Genomic DNA, 20,380 nt, shown 5'->3' on the forward strand with positions numbered 1-20,380 from the left:
CTTCACACATATTCACACACATGCACACACACAAGATCCCAATATATTTCCTCACATCCAGAACCATGAACGTGCACATCCAGACCCATCAAAGCAAACATCCTAATCCACACACCTACCCCCCGCCAGATGCATCTAGATCCATAAATAGAAACTGGATCCTTTAAAGAGTAGGCTTGCCCATCTATAAATTGAGAGAGAGCATCCACTTTAGTGCATATAAAAACAGCTTGAATCAGAGTTTTAGAAACAATGAAGTTAATTTAAAAGCTCACCTTTTATTGTACTAAAAAATAGTGAGATCAAAAACAATTAAGTTAGTAAAACAGTCCCACTGTTTTTTTTTAATTCAATGAATGTTTTAAATGAACTGCATTTTTAAGCTCACTGTTAATTCAATAAAATGAAGTTTTTAATTTAACAGAATTGTTTTGAACTCACAAGATAGGTATGTGTGTATATTTACTTGACTTGACTTTTTGTTAATGCCTGAATAATGTTTCTCTCTGCACTTGGGCAGTCCTGTTTGCTAGCTTGTAAGTAGGCAACTTTCTGAATCTGGGTCTTGTATCTGCACACATATGCCTATGCACATTCACACACACACACAGATAGACATCTATTCTGGACACAAACACATCTTCAAGATACTCTTGTCTTCACATAGACATATACTATCATATTACATACACACATCCATACTGACACACATTCTGATATATATATCATTAGACAATGATACACATGCCTACATACCCAGAGCCACCTATACCACAATATACACCTGTACACAGAACCATATGAACTTCATTCACATCAACATATACTGGCAGAGGCCATGGATAGGCATCCAGGCATACCCTGCTACTTACATATATATTCACATATTTGTATGAATCTTGAGATCATGCTCGCTTGCCGGCTCTCTTCTCTCTCTCTCTCTCTTCTCCTACCCCAAAGGCACACTCAGGATTTAAATCAATCTTAACAATATTTCTCTGAAGCATTAAGAAATCAATAGGGCTGATTGCAAATTTATGTCATAAAGCAGTGGTGATCCATCTCGTGGAAAGAGTCTTAAAATGAAGTGACTTATCTTTCAAGTGAATCTTTATTTTTCATTAATCTGTTTCTTGGTGTTAAAAAAAAGTCCCCTGAGAAGTCAGCCCAAAATTTATTGACAGGCTAGTTCATTCTGAACTTCTAACTTTCTAACCAATTTTATTTTTCATTATGAGAATTTGGAGAAATAAATCTGATTCTAAATTTTTATTGACCTCCAGTTCGGAACTTTGTAGCCAAATGTTTCAGTGTTTTACATATTTATTCGTTCTTGCCCCCATCTCCTGGCTTTCTCGGGGTGTTTCTAGGAAAGGGGCCCAGAGCCAGTATGCAGATGAGACTTGGGGATTAGACTCTTTACCACCAGTTTCTGAGGAAAGCACTGGAGCCCAGATCTGAATATAGGTGGGAATCATGGCTCCAGGTATCTACAAGTGGGCTAGTCCCCAGGAAGGACCAACTGTCTAGCCTCTGCCTCACTTTTGTCCTGGTCATTTCTCTAGGGGAGGAAGGAACCAGGCTATGACGTATTGTGCGCATGTGTGTGTGCAGTCTTTTTAAGGAAAATTCCACCATGTTCTTCTGAATCTCTTCCATTCTCAAGCCTACCTTTCTGAAAGGCCCATAAAGAAGACTAAAGCTCCTGGACTTTTCCTATCAGGAATTAGAGTCAGAAAATGATTTTGGACATTTGATCCCAGATGTAGATGCAGCAACTCCCCAAGTCCCACTGTTGATGTGAGAAAGCTCCCAGAAGAACACAGGTGGGCCCAAGAATGCTCTCTGTTCGTGAACTTCATGCATCAGGCTATGGTGGGGAGACTGGGCAGGGGCTCCAGACTATGTGTGTTTAAGTCCTGCACCTATCACTACTTGAATGGTTGTGGGCAAATGTCACCTAGCACCTCTACACCATGGTCTCCTCTGATGGATGGGGATGGAAATACCTCTGTCCACTCTAATTCACAGAAACAGAGGGTCACATAAATTAGTGTAAGAAAATATTTGGACACTAGAAAATGCAGTGCAATAGGAAGCCAACTCTTCTCTGTCCATGGCAGGGACAGAGAAGTTACCCAGTAAATTGTTTCTTGGTCCTGTACAAAGTTGTTCTGATCTATTTCTCTGCCCAACTGTGGAATCTTCTCTATGATTTTCCTTAAGAGACAGATTCTTCAGATGCCCTCTAGATTTTATAAGTTTCCATCCCTTAGAAATGACTGCACATACTGATCTGTTTTCTCTATAGCTCTCCCACACTCAGAGATAGGGAGGGCAGTTATTTTCATCCTGTCCTGTCTCTCATCATCCACAGGGTCATCTTGAACTTTGCACAAAATCAAATCCAACTCGCAACCTATCACAATGTGCAGGGTTTGGCAGACAGGCCAGTGTGGTGGCAAAACCATCTTTCCTACTTGGTATTGCCAAGTTCTTCATCTCACCCCACACACAGATCTCCATTAGAGAGCCAGGGTGGAGAAAGAAGTGGATCAGTGGGGGATCTGCTCCTGTATCTTCCTCCTTCTCCTTTCCTCCAACATCATTGGGTTTAGCAAAAAACAGGCATAGGCATGATAAAAGACCAGAACTAGCTAGCCTGCTGGGGCTTCATTCCTGGACTGAGGAGGGAGGAGACAAGGAGGCATCTCAGGGGAGATATTCAATCTCACTTACCTTCCATGTCACTTGGATGCTCTGTGAGGTCACTGGCTGCAAGGTGACATCTATGGGGGGCCCATCAGGAGCTGGGAGGTGAGGGGAAGAACATTATGAGTCAAGTGTTAGAAGAAGAAAGTCCTACGTTCTTACTCTTTTCCTCCTGAGATGGAGAGAAAGGAAATGCCCATCTATAGAAGCAGAGGACTTTTGTTTGAGTCTCCCTGAAACAATCATAGGATTTATGTTTCCTCTTTATTCTCCATGATCTTTTAAGAAAAAGTTTGATGGTATAAAGTGTAGGTAAAGGTGTGCAGTGTTAAGAACTCTTATACACCGATCATGGGACAGCAAGTTGGTACAACACTTTGGAAGACATTTTGGCATTTTTTGTTAAAAATAGAAATATGCTCGTCTGATGTCTATAATTCTACAACTGCTTATATTCAGAGAAATTTGTGAACCTGTGTACTAGCATATAAATACACAAATGCTCACAGCTTCAAAATGTAAACAACAAATATTCATCTGCAATAGAATGGACAAATGAACTGTGATATAGTCATGAAACGGAATCCTATACAGCACTGAAAACGCAAAAATGATACAGCTGTGCTAACAACATGAAGCTAGCAAAAACTTTTTGATTAAAACAAGGAATAAACAAAAGAATATATAAAGTATGATTTCATGAATGCATTCTATTGGAAAATAGGCAAAATTAAATGTATGGTTTATATGTACATCCATTGTGGTGACAAAATAAAAAAGAAAAGCAAGAAAGTTAAGATACTAGTTACTTCATGGGGGAGGGGTGGGATTATGACTGGGAAGGGGCTTAGGGATAACCTCTGGCATGCTGATAATTGATAATGTGTTTTGGTTATTCTAGGTTTTACTTTACATTATTTGTAAAACTGTACATATATATGTACTTTTTGCATTATTTTATATTTCACAATAATAAATGAGAGAAAATATAGCAACAGAGATATTTTTTAAACTTTCAGAAAACTCCATGACAAAAGTAATGGAAAGTAATCCAGGGCACTAGTAACCCATCCTTTGCATATCTAGCGCTTCTGAGTTCATCAGACAGGCTAGGACCCAAGGAGTGGGGGGGGAAGAACCATGGACAGCTCCCAGAAGCCCACAATGTAGAACCCCATCTGGGAAAAGTCAAGCAGCAGAGCCTCCAATGATCCAGAGGCAGACATGAACAAATACCTTGGGTTCTTGCCTTCCCCCTTCTAATTGCAAGCCCACTGCCAGTGAACAGGGTCGGTGTGGGCCCCACATGGCCCTGCTCGTGGAGACCATGGGCAGGGGCAGCAGGGTGAGGTGCTCACCAGCCTCCTCAGTGCTGATAGTGAGCTCCTTGCTCGGCTCACTGCGGCCAATCTTATTGAAGGAGTACATGCGGATGCTGTACACGGATGCTGGATGCAAGTCCACAATGTTGGCCTGGTTGATGGTGGGAGAGATGTTGCGTGTAGACTGTTTGAAGTCCCAGGAATCTGCAGACAGAACCACAGCCAGTCAAATTTCAAGATTCCTCCCCAGCCTCAAGCATGAACACATCCCAATCTTGACTTTGTTGTCCAGGAGAGGTCTAGCTCATATAGACTGCAGTGAAGAGGCTACAGGCCTTAACTGTACAGAATTCAAGGGGTATGTTCCATGAAGCTCAAAGAGACCAAGGGATGCCTGAGGATGTGAACAGCAAATGCAATGCATGGAAAAGCCAGGAAGTCTGATTCTCCTCTGCCCTACGCCAGCTTGCGAACTCAAACCTCAGATGGGGGTCAGATGAAATGTTTCCCAAGGTCCTTTCCAAGGTCGCCATTTGCTTGCTGTCCCTGAGGGTCTGATTGGTCAGTGCCCATCCTCCTGGTTTCTCACACCACATTAGTGACTTGTTTTAAGTGTGATATACCCCATCCACTAATAGTCCCAGTGCAAAGAGGGAAGCCAAGTCTTCTCTCCCTTTCTCCTTCTCTTTGTATGCTCTTGTACTTCCTTCCCTTGTGCACTGGTGTGGGGGTAGTTTTGAGTCTGACTTGGTGGGGTGACAGACCTTGTGCCAGAATCCCCAGTCTAACCCCACCCTCTTCTCTCACCATCAGGAGAATGGTGTCTGAGTCTTTAGGGTCAGGCCAACAAAAGGATTAGCATGCCCCTGATTTATCTGGGGGGACTAGCAGCCCATTCCAGGGCTAATGTTTAGCAAAATCGTAGAACATGAAAAATACCAGAAAAGTGCCAGGGATACTGTGACAGTAAGCACTCTGAATCTCCAGAGGAATTCAGTCATTCTTTTAGTATATATATATTTTTACTGTGCACCTACTGGGGGATTCCAGAAAAAAATGGGAAGGGGTTTCAGTTACAGCAATGCCTCAGCTAGAATTCATAACTAGATCACTTTATTGGCACTCCACTTTGAAAATAAAATAAAATAAGGCAAAGCACAAGGACACAAGCTGGTAGCAGGGCTTAAAAATCTTCCTAAGTCATGTCCTGATGTTGTATTCAGTCTAATTTTCCGTTCCTTTTAAATCTACAGTAGAGGATCCTGAAAATTCTCAGTCGAATTAATCAGGAAATAGCAGAATAAATCAGGAAAGAAGGCTAGCACATTCTAGAAAGATTTTTAGGAAGAGGTTTTTTAGGTTTTCTGTTTTTTTTTTTTTTTTTAAAAGCTGATCAGGAGACTGGTTCAGCAGGAGAGACTACCCTATTCTCCCAGATTCTGGTTAACTGAGATTTAGATGTTTTTCAAAATACCATTTTTAGCAGTGCGGCCTCGTCATCTGTGAAAGGCACTGTCCCAGCTCCCCATCTGCAGTTTTGCATTTAATTCTTTGGTTTCATGAGCCAAAGTCACAAACGGCCGGCTGTGGATGCTCATGAACACATTTTGTGCTTGTCTTTTATTTAAAACACCCTAACCACCAGGAGAGTCACTCTGTGACTGTCAGGTTAAGCCAGAATTGCAAATAGGTAAGCTCCACTCTGCTGTGGGCGTCTTTTGGTTTAGGAGAGAATGGACTAGCAACATGGAGGTAGGTGTTCACTTGTCTCTGTGGCATCCTAAGAGCTGGTGCCAGCTCACACATCATTCTTGATTTGCCATGTTTATATAAGGGAAACAGTGGTCAAGAGGTCAGTGCATTCATAATTGATGAGTGCAGGCAGAGGCAAGAGACCCACATGATGTGTCAGCACACAGTGGGTCTAAGGAAAAGCGATGCTAATGTTTACCAAGCATCTGTGATGCTCAGGTGCATGCTGGAAAATGTAAACATTCACTATTTACTCCTCATCCCACAAAAACATCAGTGCCATAAATCCACAGTATAGGTGACCACCATGTAACCAAGCCCAATTTCTCACTTGGTTTCTCAGGTATGTTCAGCACTTGAACTTCTCCCTTCTTGAAACACTCTTCCCTTGGGTTCCCTGATAAAACATTTCCCAGCTTTTCTCTAATCTCTTGGGTCATTTTATTTTTGCTGTCTACTTTGAAGGTGCATCTTCCCTACCCTACTATTAATGATTTATTCTGCAAGGGTCCATCCTAGGCTCTCCTTCTCTCACTCTAAACACTTTTCTTACCTATGGCTTTTATTTCCATCTGTACACAGATAACTCATAGATTTGTATTCAGCTTGGATCTCTCTTTTGAACTCCAGATCCTTAAAGCCCAACTGTTTACTCGACTTCTCCTCTTGGATGTTTCAAAGACACCTCACACACACTCAACATGTCCAAGACAGAGTATTGACCATACACCCTGTAAACCCATTAACTTTCTGGGTTCCTTGTCTCAAGAAATGGCACCACCATCCATCATGTTGTGCCAGAAACTTAGGTGTTGTTCTCGACTCTTCTCTTTATTTCCCTGCCTATCAAGTCCTATAGCTTTTGCATCTCATGTACCTCTTGAATCTCTCCACTTTCCTCCATCTCCATCCCTACCCCAGGCCAAGCCACTTGGAAATGACATCCTAACTAGCTAGCCTCCCAGAACCCACGGTGTGCCCCCTTCCATCTGTTTTTCACATTGCAGCCATCTCTCACTCTACAAATATGATTGGCACCTCTTACAGGCCTAACACTATCCTGGCATTGAGAGTGGTCTTCTGAAGACCAAATCTGATACTGCTATTCTCTTGCATAAGACTCTTCAATACATTTTCCTTGTTCTTAGGATAAAGACAAAATTTCTTACATGACCTAGGTCCTGCAACATCTGGCCGTGTACGCCTTTCCAGCCTCATCTTTCACCACACTTCTCTACACTCATACAGCATTTGGAGCCCCTATTCATTGCACAGTATCTTCAATTACCCAAGGGGACGCTAAGCTCCCTGAAGGCAAGAGCTATGTCTAAAACTGAGCCCATCTCCCCAACTTTGCATGTGTTGGGTACTTAAAGCTCATCGTTGGTTTAGATCACAGCTTCTTTTTTTTTTTTGTTTTACTTTGGGCTTGGAGTTTCTCTGCATTTCGTAGTCACAGTAAATACTTTTTACCTTTCCCTTCCTTGCCTCACTCAGCTGCCAATCACAGGAAGGTTAGGAGGAGGGGATGTCCCAGAGAGTGGCCCCTTTTCCCCTGCTTTTTCCAGTCATTTGCAGGTGGAGTTGACCTTGTGTTCTCAAATCATCTTTGATGTTGGCACAAAACAGCTCTCTCTCCACAACTCTTTCAGGCTAATGCATCAGAGTCAAATCTGGAGGCATCTAGCTGATTTTCCAAACTTGATCGCTGCCATATCTCTGACCCTGAATAGTTGAAATCAGGGGCCCTACATTCTTCCCTTTCCTTTTCAGCTCTCTCAGAGTACTGAACTAGCTTTGGCGAATATTGTCTCTTTTAATATTCCCTTTCATATGAGCCTGGCTTGCCCAGATTAACATATTTCATTAAGGGCTCTCTCTCCCTTTCTTCATCAAAGGGTTTATGATGCAAAATATTTTTCTTAAAAAATAAGGCAGTGGCTGGGGAGATGTCAGTGCCTTCTACTCTGTGGGGCGCTTGCTGGGAGGGGCCCTGGAGCCTTTGGTTTTTCAGGAGATACATTCACTGTGGAGGGGGAGCAGCCTGGACAAAAGCCACATCTGGAGCATTCAGCTGCTTGTGCTAGAGAAACAAATCCATTCTGCATCTCTGATTTTCTCCTTGCATCATGGTTCTGAGCCCCTATGGCACTCTCTCTGCAGCCCCGAGAAGAGGTTCCCTGGGTCACAACGACTGCACACAGCCTCCCAACACCAGTCCCGCTCACAGCTACACTCCAGCACACATGGAAAGACACGTCACACCAGGCTGGCTCACCCCGTGGTGGCTGACTGCTGGCACCACAACTCCGCCTTCTGGGCTTGGAGGGCCGTCCTCAAATAATCCACCCCTTCTTTTTGCTTGGGGAACAGGGGCGAAATGTGGTGTCTGCATTTTTTAAATCTGCACAGCGCCATCTGATAGATTTGTGTGGACGGTGCTATTTATCATTCAGCATTCATGTATTATTACTCTGCTGCCTGGGGCCAGGAGAAGTCAGCGTGAGCGGATGGCTTAGAAAGGGCAGACTTGGTAATTTCCCTTGGAAAATTAGCATGATGAGCAACATGGCAGAAAACCTGGCAAAGGCACAGTTGGGGCAAAGAGGGGGGTCAGGAGTAGATGGTTTGGATCTGGGGTGGGTGTGGCCTGGGGCAGGAGGAAGAGGGAAGGGAGAGTAGAGGCACAGGATGGAGAGCCGTGGAGGGTTAGTATGTGCCAGGCTCTGAGCTAGACAATTCTACATGTCACCACACCCACTTAATCCTTACAACCCCCTGATAAGTGGGTGTTATTGTCTCCATTTGATAGACAAAGAAACGCTGAAAGACATGACATAGCTTGCAAAAGATCACCCAGTTCTGACACTTGGGCACCCTGTCTTCTGCTTTGGCAGTGGTTCTTGTTCCACTATTTCACATGCAGGAAAAAGGTCTACTTAGACACACACACACACACACATTTATGCACAACCATGCACGTGCACACCCCCCTCCTTTGAGTTGCCCATCTGTTCCCTAGGATACCTTTTTTAGTTCTCATGTAATGTAGTTTGTGGTGTATTACTTGTGATTGCATAGTGCTTTGTAATGGTGCTGAAAGTGCGTGTGTGCCTGTGTGTGCGTGCACAGTGTATGTTTCACAATTGTTTTACGATTGCATTGTAAGCTCCAAGAGCAACACTCTGTCTCCTATTTCTTTTCCTTTCCTACCACATGGCTGGTGCATGATTCTGCAAAAAATGATGGCACTCAGTACATGTTGCTGACTGACAGACACATGTATTTCAGCCTGTAATTCCCAAAGGACTGTAACTTGTCAAATGAAGTATTTGAGTTAGAAGTGGGAGAAAAACTTGCATTTATTAGTGGTTTATGACAGCCCAGTGCTAGTTGCTTTGTCTTTAATCCTCAAAACAATCCTGCAAGGGAGGCATCGCCATTCCCACCTTAGGACAATGAAGAAGCTGCGTTGTGCTCCTGGCCTCTGACTGACCCCAATGGTGACCCCTGCAGTTCTCATGGAACTCCTTTTCTTAAATGCCTGGACAGATGCCCGCGTGAGTGGGATGGTCTGGAGCAGTCCAAGCCAAAGGCAGGGGGCAGGACCGGCTGGCTCCTCTGTGCTCTTGATCCTGTGATTTACTTTATAAGTGCAAAGCCCTTGTTGAAGGGAGACTCTGAGGTTGAGTTTTCGTTATCTCTCCCTCTACCCTGTCCATCCTTCCTGACACCCTGGCTCTAGAGTGGAGTATGGCGGTTCTTTATCTTGCAGGGGAGCCAAGGGGGTTGGGGGAAGATGCGGACACTCTCTGAAAATTACGTCTTCCATGCCCACTTCTCCTTCTGCATTGCTCTCCAGATGTGTGATGTTCTCAGCTTCACTCTGCTGACTGGTGCCCCAGGAAAGGTTTCCACACATTAGAGAGTGGACAGTGGAAGGAGAGAGGGCAGCATAGGGGAGGAGGGCAGAGAGGTAGTTACGAGGAGCAGTAGGGGAGCGGTAGGAGTGACAGTCCAGGCATCCACTCTCCACCCGCCAAGATGAACAGAGCCCTGCCAACTGTATCAGCCGGGCAGGGAGACGGAGCGACCACTACCACATGGAAATGTGAGCCTGCATACAGACCTAGCCCTTCCTGTCTGGCTCCTGGGCAGCTCGTGCCCAGCCTCAGAAAGTCCTAAGGTGTGAGATGGACACAGTCAGACCCCTCCTCTCCATGCTCTTTGTCTCCACAGAGGCCCTGCTGCCCATCATCACCTTGCCCCAGCTGCAGGGCTTTAGCAGCCTCCTTGCTAATCTCCCCTCCTTCCCTCGGGTGCCAGATGAATTTTTCCACAGTGCCATGTTGCTTCAATCTCCCTCTGGGAGCTTAGCCATTGTCAGTGGCTCTCAATGACTTTCCACAACAAAGCGAAGGCTCAGCCCAGAGGACCCATCTCAAGCTGGCCCCAGAGCATTTTTTAGTTTTAATGCTTGGGAAGTAGATCTGTGAACCCTCTGCTAGATGTGTCACCCCATGGGCTGCACCATGCCTTGTTCAGGCTCTGCCCTTCTTTTTCCTTGAATCTAGTCCATTACCTCTCAATCTTTAAGACACAGCTCAATGTAGCCTCTGTAGGACCAGAGAGATGCTTCCCTGTTGACCCCTGTTGGAGGCAAGCCCTCTTTCTCTCTGCAGCCCTCTTCTTGCACTCAGGGTAAACTCCTGGGTGGCTGGCTGCAGCCTGACTTTTCTCCCCAACTAGACTGTAAGCTTCTGAGGGCCGGGACTCTCTTCATAGAAACCTGTATCAAAGATGACTGACCCAGTGCCCTGGATCTGCTTCTCCAGAGGTAAATACACAGCTAGGAGATTTGCTTTACTGTGTCTCATTTCCACTCACTCAACAACCATTTGTGGAGCATCTACTATGTGGCGGGTACTGTGCCAGGTGCTGGGAAAACAGCAGGGAGTAGAACTTGGACCATCCAGAGGTGAGAACAGCCAGCCAGCCAATGATCACATACTGTGCTAAGGGATCCAGAAAGAATATGGAAGACTTCGGGGCAGAGGGTGGGAACAAAACCTTGGACCCACTCTAAGGCCTAAAAGATGAGTTAGAGTTGGCAGGAAAAGGGAGGCTAGGGAGGGCTGAGTTCTCTAGATTCTTTGTTGTGTTTTATTTTAAAATGATTTTGGAAAGCTTATACAGGCTTATGGTATCAAAATCAAAAGGTACAGAAGGATCCAGAATGAGAAGCATGTTTTCCTCTCGATCTTGCATTGGTGCCATCCAGGTGCCCTCTCAAGGCGACCACCCCGCTGCTCCCCATTCCTCCTGCACTGTCCAGAGATTTGTACGCAGGTAGAAACATGAACACCTATGCCTCTTTTTTTTTTTTTTGGCATGGTTCACTCTCAAGGCTTCTTGTCTCCTCTGAGGTCCCCTCTACCTGACCATGCCCCCACCCTGTTTTCTTAGAGACCCAGGGACCCATGGGGCTTCACAGTGGTGGGCAGCCTCATAGGAGTTAGCTTGGGTCCTAGGGGAGGGATCTGGGAAGGCATCTAGGAGGAGGAAACTTAGATCTAACCTTTCCAGGGACTCCCATTGCCCCAAAACCCATTCTTGGTAAGGACTGGCTCTCTGACCCCTAGTCAACCCCATCATGCCAATCCAGCAGTGCTCAGAAGACCCAGTCAACCCCATGATGTCTGTCTCTGATTCCACAGACACAGCCCTGAGCCCTAAGTTCAGGGCCTTTGAATTGCTTTAAATCAGACCACCCTGTGGGCCTTGGCCTGGGGATAGTTCTAGAAAGGAGCTGACACCTCCCCTCCATCAACTGGGGTCCCTCTGTTTGCCCCCCCAGTTCCTAGCCTGACAAGTGTCCCTCCTTTGGGCCACAGGGGCTTGTGCACTGGTGGGTGCCAGTGTGTCTGCCTCAGATGGCAGCTCTGAGGCTCTAGGGCTGTCCCACCAGAGGGGCCCAGGCAGGGCAGGTGGCGGAAGGGCCATGGTGGGCACAGCACTCAGCGTACCTGACTTGTTTTTGTATTCGATGTCGAAGCCCGTGATGATGCTGTTCCCATCAAATCGCTGGGTCCAGCGCAGGTTCATGCTCCGGGCCTTCACCTCCCGGATCTCCAGCTCTGGAGGGTCTGGGGGTTCTGGGGCATGACGGGGGAGGGAGCACAGTGAGGATGGCAGCAAAGACCTTGGCCTTCTTCCACCCCCAGGGAGAACCAGAGATTTGCTGTATTCCTGGGGTTTGGTGTCAGCTGTGGTCTACCCAAGGACCCTGCAATCCTGGGATGTGGGCAGTGCGACTGGGGGCAGCCCAGCAGCAGAGCTCAGGCAGAGGGGGCACGCTTGTCTCCTGCTTTGTTCCCCTCCCTTCCTTGGTCTGGCAGTAGGCAGGCCTTTTCAGTGGGACTCCTCAGAGCCGAGGGCCTGTTTATCCCCTATGCAGAGCCCCCAACTTCTCCCAGCTTGATTTTCCCTTCCCACACATCCTCCAGGCCCCTGCACTTCTGGGAGCCAGCGTGCCTGACAGGGGCTGTAGCCACTACAAACTTTGCTGTCTGAAGTGTGTCTGGAAGGACCCTTATTGCCTGCTCTGGGCAGGAAGGAAGGGGAGAGGAGCTTTTCCCTAGAGGCCAGTTCTTGTCATCTTCTGCCACTGTGTGTGTGTGGGCAATGTCCCTGCTCTGCAAGTGAAGTTAGCAGCAGAAACCCGGGCCCCTGGGAGGGGTAGGAAATGGTGGAGCAGGTGAGGGTACCTTGCACAGTGAGTTGGATCAAGCCCCGGTCCTCCCCATATGAGTTGATGGCATGGCAGCTGAAGAACACTGAGTCCCCACGGTCCGCAGGCTTGAGCTGGGGGGAGGCCAGAAGGGGCAGGAGGACAAGGAGAGAGGGAGGAAATGGGGAGAGTCTTTTAGAACTAATCTGCTGAAGGGGGCTCACTCTAGTGAAGATCAGTGAGGCCATATTCTTCTGGGAGGGAGACCCACAAAGGGTTTTGTCAAGGGCTTCTCTTCCCAGAAAGTTCCACGGATGGAAGCATGGAAGAGGCTATGCAGGGAGGGACAGAGGGGTCAAGGAAGGAAGGAGGGCTGAGAGTCCGGGAGGGAGAATGGAGCCCAGGGGTTCCAGAGAACAGGGAGGGCTGAAAGGTCCACACATTTCATGGCGGTGGGGTTGTCAGAAAGCAGATATAGTGAGGTTCTAAGGCAGAGGTTACTGGGTGGAGAAGGGAAATAGCTAGGAAAGGAGAGGTACTTTTATGGTATGTGGAGGGGCTCCCAGCCTTCCCATTTACTTCAACTGGGTACAGATGTAATAGCTGCGGGCTCCCTACTTTCTGAGAGTTGGGGTTCCCTGAGACAGGGGCATGGGCACTCACCTTCAGTGTGGAGACTACCTCGTCGCCATTGTCCTTGGTGGCGATGGCATACCGCATCACGCGGTCTGGGTCGATGACCGTGTCCCCCTTCTCCCAGCGGATAATGATAGGTCGCTCACCCCGTGCCGTGCAGTTGAGCTCCTTGGGGTGGCCTTTGATGGCGATGGTGGTGTTGGGGTGAGAGGTGATCATGGCTGGTACTGGGGAGGAGAGGAGGTGCAGGAGGCCCCAGTGAAGGAGGGGAGGCAGGCTGGGGGAGGGGCACGTGCCCACGCAGATGCCCCGACCTCCCACTGCCCCTCCCCGCAAAACACCTCAGCCCCAGGCAGAGGGTCTAATAAAGGTTGAGGGGTCTATAGGAAACCTCACTTGCCTGTCCCTTTTCTCCCTCTCCCCACCCATGACTGGGGCAACCTCTCTTCACCAGGGATTCTTATGGTCCATGGACTCCTTGTCAGAATATTTTTAAATGCGTACTATATGTAGAATTACAGAGGAAACCAGATATATTGAAGTATAGTTATACAAGTATTGAAAACCTTCAAAAGCAAACTTTTGAACAATATATGTTTTTATCAGATAAGATCTAGTGTTGGGTAATGTTAGCATGATTTTTTAATAATGACGATTATGATATTTTGAAGTATCTGCAACAAGTGTGATGTGAAAGTATCTGTGGATTTCTATTGGTGATAGTCACCGGTACTGCTGCTGCTGTGGTTGGCCGCTTATGTTCAAAATTTCACTTAGAAATTAATTTAAAAAAAAAAACGTGATTTCCCCCACCCCAAATTTTGGACCCCTTGAATCGGATCAGTGCACTTCCTAGGGGGGTGGTCTCTGGACCCCAGGCCATGAACCCTGCTCTGAATCACTGGGGCCTCTGCTTTGTGTCTGTGGCTCAGGCTCTGTCCACATCAGTCAATTGGTTCACCTTCCCAAAGAGCTGAGAAACCCCTACTTTTCCCAACCAAATGCATCAGAAAGCCCTGAGTAGCACCACTGTAATTAGGACCCCTTAAGCTGGGCTAACAGGACCCCACCACTCCTGCCCCCCCCCCACCCCATCCCCACTGCTGGCCTGAGAAAACCATCATGAAACAACCAAGGCCCTGGCTGGCCATCAGGAGACGCCTCCTACTGCCCTGACAAGAGGCAGCTCAGTCCTGACCTTCCTCCAGGAATGAGTGCCATGGCGGAGAGGGTAGAGAGGTAGGGGCAGAGGGAAAGATGGTCTTAGCTGCCAGTGAAATCCCATCCTCTCTCTCCCATCCAATTCAGTAAATATACATAGAGCACCTATGCCATTATATGGCACCATGCCAGGCTTGGGGGACACACATGACATGAGAAGGGTTCTTGCTTTCTGGGGAAAGAGAGGGGAGGAGGAGATAGAGACCTGCATGAGCAACATGAAAATGAGGAAAATTTGATGAGTGTTTCATGAAGGTATTAGGAGAAATTAATTTTGACTGAGGGGTACTGGGAAGGCACCATCCATCTATTCAATAAGTATTTATTTAGCATCTACTAGGTGCCAGGCCTTGCGCTGGGTTCTGGAGTTAACAGTGAACAGAACAAACCTGACCTCAGGGAGTTTCACTCTAGTGGTGAGAACAGATGACAAAACGAGCAATTCCAGCAAAGAATGGAAAGTACTATGCTAGGAGAAATGCACAAGAGCTGACACGGCAGGGCTTAAATGGGGAGAACAGAGGCACCGTGGGCAGTGGAACCTGCTGGGGCAAAGGCTCGGAGGCAGCAATATGCAGGTCCTAGAAAGGTAATTGGTCTGATGCATCTAGAGGACTGTCCTTGTCCTTGCCTTTTTCTCACCACCTTCCTGGGAAAACGCGCCTCTCAGAGTACAGGTCCCCAGTGGCTCTTGTCCTGGTAGGAGTGCCCATTAGCCATGCTGGAGGACATAGGTTGGGAGGAGTTGTGGTTGATGGCACCATGTCCCTGACCCACTCCAGTGGCTGGCCCTTTCTTTCCTTTCCAGTGTCCTCAGGATTTCTTTCTCCTCCAGCTTTAAAGACCTACTCAGAAAATGTTCTTCCCAGCAAACTCTCCAGGGTCATCTGACTTCTAAGGACAAATAAGCCTTTGGAGAAAGAAAGGAAAGAAGCCATGGAGCTGTAATGGTATGACCTGAGATGCCAGTCAGTGGGTGAGGAGACATTTGGAATGGGTGTGGGGGAGGTGAAGGGTGATTTCTGACGTCCCTAAAGTCACATCATACAACCAGCCACCTCCTCTGCCTTCTGTCATGCAGGACTTGGTACTGAGGGCAGCCCAGGCCTCCAGCCCCTGCACCAGTATCCCGGCACAATCTCCAGCCCCAGCTCATCAAATAATGAAGCAGATAAATTTTATAATGCACGGCATTACACCAGGATATACAATAAAACGTGAAAGACAAATAACGAGGTGCAAGTTATAATGAAGAAAAAGCCTGCAGTCAGAGACATCCGAGTATGAATTATTGAGTACGGTTTTACACTCTCAAGGATGTGCGGAGGAATATTTTTCCATCAAAGATTTGCATAATTCACTCGTATAAACCTGGGTGGAATATAGAGTAAGATTTTACATCAACAAGTCGGGCCTTGCATTGCAGATGCCTCCATTTTTCCTGGAGGATTGAAATGCGGGGAGGAGAGGCACGTGAGTTATTCCCTCCCCGCCGCTGCCCCTGCCTCACAGTGACTCGTCAGAGACTGGGGCTGGGGACCCGTGGCTGGGCCAAGCCCTGAGACCTTCCTAGGGAAGAGGGGTCCTACTCCTGAGAGGCTGCTGTTGAAGCCACAGAGGAGCTGGGGGATGTTCATGCAGAAGGGTGTATGTGTGTGTGTGTGTGTGAAAAGGGGTGGGAGCAGGATCAAGCCTCAGCATAGTACAGAATTATAGACTCCATTTTACCCTTAGGCCAGTGGTCCCAGATATTTTCGGGCACCAGGGACTGTTGCTCCTATGAGAATCTAATGCCTGGTGATCTGAGCTGGAGCTGAGGCGCTGATGCTAGTGATGGGGAGTGCCTTCAAATGCAGATGAAGCTTCAATTGCTCACCCACTGCTCACCTCCTGCTGTGTGGCCAGGTTCCTAACAGGCCACAGATTGGTACCAGTCAGCGGCCCAGGGGTTAGGGACCCCTGCCTTAGGTTATGTACCTTTGAACAGTGTTAAACCTGCACATCCATATATGTCAGTCCCACCTCAGGGAGTTTGTCTTCCCAATTGGGTTTGTTTGAAGAGCTGGCATGGGGGCAACCAGAGACAACAGGAGCTCCAGATATCCTGGACAGGCCTCAGAGCCCACTTGTCCTTCAGCCCCGAGTAAAAAACATACCTGGGGTCTAGGGTGGGTTCCCTTTACCTTCCTGCCAGGGCTGCTCGTGAGGCGGTGAGCACCAGACAGGACAGCCCGATGCTTTCCTCACAGCCCCACAGTTCAGGGTGGGTTCAGAGGATCCCATCAATGAAGAAGAGGAGACTGCTTCTGTGCCCCACCCTGCCATCACCTTGAAGGGCTTGGGGCCAGGCAGGCCTGGTTTCTACTCATGTCTCTACTAGCTATGTTGTCTTCGACACAGTTTATTTAGCTTCCCTGAGCCTCAAGTTCATTTCCTGTGATACGAAGACATGGAAAGCTACTCTGAAGAGTTGTTATGGTGGCAAACAGGGTTCATAGATGTGAAGTGCCTGCCACGTAGCAGCCGTCGAAAAAATCTATTCCCACCCTGAGGCTCTCATGCCCCTCTCCAAGAAGAGCATCAGATAAATACATGCATACCTTAAGATATTACTTGCCAGGCTATTCCACAGAATCACAGAACTCTAGAATTCAGAGCCCAGACAGTATTCAGTATAGTAGCACTAACCACATGTGGCTATTGGGTACTTGAAATGTGGCCAGTCCAAATTGAGATGTGCTGTAAGTGTCAAACATACTAGGCTTCAAAGACATAAGAGAAAAAGAAGAATGTAAAATATCTCATTAATAATTTTTACATTGATTACATGTTAATATTTTAGGTATATTGAGTTAAATAAAATATACTATTACAAATGAATCTCACCTGTTTCTTTTTACTTTTTTGAAAATGTGGCAAATAGAAGATTTTAAATTACATATATAACTCGAACTTTGTTTCCATTGAATGGCACTGGTGTAGATCGTCTACATGGACACTTCCTTTTATAAACAAAGAAACTAAGGCCACACAGGGAAGCAATTTATCCATGGTCGCACTGCTAGTAAACAGCAGTGCATCTTAAAAGTAGACAAATGGGAGAGGGCAGTACTTAACACACAAAGCTATGATGTTCGTGGTGGAAGGTACAGCAACATGAGAACTATTTCTGAGTTCTTTAGGACAGTGGTCCCCAACCCCTGAGCTGTGGACCGGCACAAGTCCGTGGACTGTTAGGAGTAGGGCCACACAGCAGGAGGTGAGCGGCCGGCGAGCAGTGAAGCTTCATCTGTATTTGCAGCCCCTCCCCAGCACTAACATCACCACCTCAGCTCCACCTCAGATCATCAGGCATTAAAATCTCATAGGAGCACTGGTCTCTGGTGCCAAAAAGGTTGGGGACCACTGCTTTAGGACTTAGTTATAAGCTCCAGATACTCATGAAACATTCTATCTTGTTCTGGGCACTCTACTCAACAGAAGATGTTAACGAGGTAGAGTGTGACCAGGAAGATGGGCAGACTTCAAACCATGCCATCTGAAGAGACCTTGAACACTAGGAATGTGTAACTTGCATGGAGTGGGAACGACAGAACTTGTATTTGGCCTTAAGGAATTTTCCAGTAATTTTCGCTGTTTGGAGAAAGGACAGCAGCAGGAGCGGTGAGCTCTGTGCACTACAGGTGGACAGACAGGGGCATCACGAAGATTCAAGTGGGAAAAAATACAAAGGGATTGAAGTCCCTTATCTTTGGGCCCCTGGAGGTGTCTGGGTCTCTAAAGAGAGGTCAAAATGGTCTGAGAATCCAGCTCTCTGTTTTGGGAGGCAATTATGTGATTCAGGATATGTTTTTCCTTGCATACAGAGGTCTTAGCCCCCTGTCTTGGGCAAGAAGCAGAGAATCTGCCTCCTCTCTTCTCCCTGGCCTATAGGATTCCTGCCAACACGAGAACAGAGAACTCTGCCACTGTGCCACGGCCTCCAACAGCCACGGTGCCCTCCTGTGCCCACAAACTGGAGGCCTCCCTCCGGTTGCTGTTCAGATGGGCTTAATGAGGCAGTCCCCTAATAGAGACTTCCCCAACCCATCTGCTCTCTTCTTCCTTCCACCTCCCCCTGGACCACAAGGTCTCTCTGCTCCACTGAATCAGAGTAATAAACACGATTGAACTCTCACTGTGCTGAGACCTGACTGTGCCCCAAAGCACTTTCTGGATTGAAGGCAGACCCCAAGAATTCTCTAGAGATATATACAGTCATCTGAAGGAGAAACACACACACACACACGTGCACACACACACAGACATTTTATAATTACTTTTTATTGGGAACTTCCCATGTACCAGGTACTAGCAGTATTTTAGTACTCTACATGAATTAACTCATGTGAGGTAAGTACAGTTATTATTCGTCTACTCCCAAGCCTGGGTCCTGATGTATTTCTTGACTAAGCTCCATGGTCTATGCCCGTGATGCCGTAATGCAGTAGGTAACAAGCTGGATGCTTCTGCCTCTTGGCTGTTGCTCAATGATCCTCACAACATCCACGAGAGGTAAGTCTTATTAACCCCATTTTTTCAAACGAGGAAACCCTTTTTAAGCCTGTATTACTGTGGTTGCAGGGGCTGGCCACCTCTCGCCGTCTGTCTGTCTGCCACGTATGCACACAGTATCTGGCTTTAGGAAATGGAATTTGGCTGTCACCAAAAAGCTGTGGCTTCTCTGTGGTGGGCAGCTGCGGCAGGCCACTTCCCGGGCAGGCACGGGGAATGCAGCTCTATGGGTACAGTGGAGAAAGCAGGGAGGAGAAGGGGATCGTGTGCACAGGGCTGTGTCCTGAATGACAAATGCTAATAGCAGCCACAAAGGCAACACATTGCTCCAATAGGACACGGGAGGCTTTAATGAGATACAACTTCTCTGCTTTCCTGCAGTGTAATTCAATTAACAGGGAAACCTAATTTCTTTGTACAGAGAGGGGTTCAGGGGGAGATTCTCTGAGGAACTGAGAACAGGGAGGGACTGGGCCTAAGGATATCAGGGAGACCCATGTGAGAAGGCTGCCCCTTAATACATAGCTCCTTCCAACAGGGCCCCTTAGTTGGGGAAGGTGGGGCTTTTCTCCGAGGTCTTGTGGGAGGTCCTGGTGTGACCTGGACACCTCTCATCTGGGCATTGAGCTTCCCTGGCACAGTGTATGTCATACTGCAGTGTCCTTGTCTCCTTGTCTCTGACTCTCCAGGGTACAAGCATCTCTATCCAGGACTCGGCATATACTTGTGGACAGAAGAAAGGCTCCTAAGTGCTGGGCGCCTCTCTTGCACCCCTGCCCCTAGTGTCCTGGGTCCATCTGCCCTTGTTCATAGTTAGATTTACTCCAGGGCAGGGAGCAGCCTTACTGGGCTTTTGGCTCTCAGGCCACTGTCTTACAGCCCTGGAGAAATCCCAGATTTCCTCCTGCTGGTTCCAATGGGGACTATTGGCAGGCGCCAGGGAGAAGAGCAAGACCCTGGCTGCAGCAGAGACACCCCTCCCCTGCTCCAGGGCCCTCCTGGGGCAGCAAGCCGAGGGGAAAGGAAATCAATTTCAGAAACAAGACAGTTGTCAGAATCTGATGTAACTGGTTTCCGTCTGTGAAATTACTCGTAGGCCGGCCCCTGTCACCCCTGAGGTCCTGCCTGGACCAGCTGCTATTTACATTTTAATTTGATGTGAGAGGCTGATAGATTTTTAAAACACCACAAGACAGCTCTGCTTCCTGGCTTACTCTCCTTCCCCCCGCCAACTCCTCAGGCTTGGAGATGGAGTCCTAGGGCCCCTTGACTCTGCATGTACTTGGCCCCCTCCTTTGTTCTTCCAGCTTCCTCCTTCTTTGGGGTCTCTCCTCCTCAGAGGCTGAGCTGAGCTGCTCCTTATAATTTACAGAGCACTGGAATGCCTTCTGTGAGGAGCAGCTTTCTTGTTAAGAAGGTGGGGGGTACTATTAGCCCCTACTAAGCCTATGAG

At 47.5% G+C, this 20,380-nt stretch overlaps 1 protein-coding gene across 1 annotated transcript in view; it reads right to left on the reverse strand.

Moving 5' to 3' along the window:
* DSCAML1 (DS cell adhesion molecule like 1) overlaps window positions 1–20,380 on the reverse strand; it is a 324,128-nt gene that overhangs the window by 34,996 nt on the left and 268,752 nt on the right. The window contains exons 12-16 of the mRNA XM_039888022.1: window positions 13,180–13,379; window positions 12,554–12,650; window positions 11,813–11,941; window positions 4,071–4,238; window positions 2,740–2,810 (exon numbers count right to left, since the gene is read on the reverse strand). Coding sequence (XP_039743956.1) covers window positions 2,740–2,810; window positions 4,071–4,238; window positions 11,813–11,941; window positions 12,554–12,650; window positions 13,180–13,379 — 665 coding nt within the window. The remainder of the gene's footprint in view (window positions 1–2,739; window positions 2,811–4,070; window positions 4,239–11,812; window positions 11,942–12,553; window positions 12,651–13,179; window positions 13,380–20,380) is intronic.

The sequence above is a fragment of the Pteropus medius genome, unplaced genomic scaffold (genome assembly GCF_902729225.1).
Source record: "Pteropus medius unplaced genomic scaffold, Ma_sr-lr_union100, whole genome shotgun sequence".
In the NCBI taxonomy this organism is placed as follows: domain Eukaryota; kingdom Metazoa; phylum Chordata; class Mammalia; order Chiroptera; family Pteropodidae; genus Pteropus; species Pteropus medius.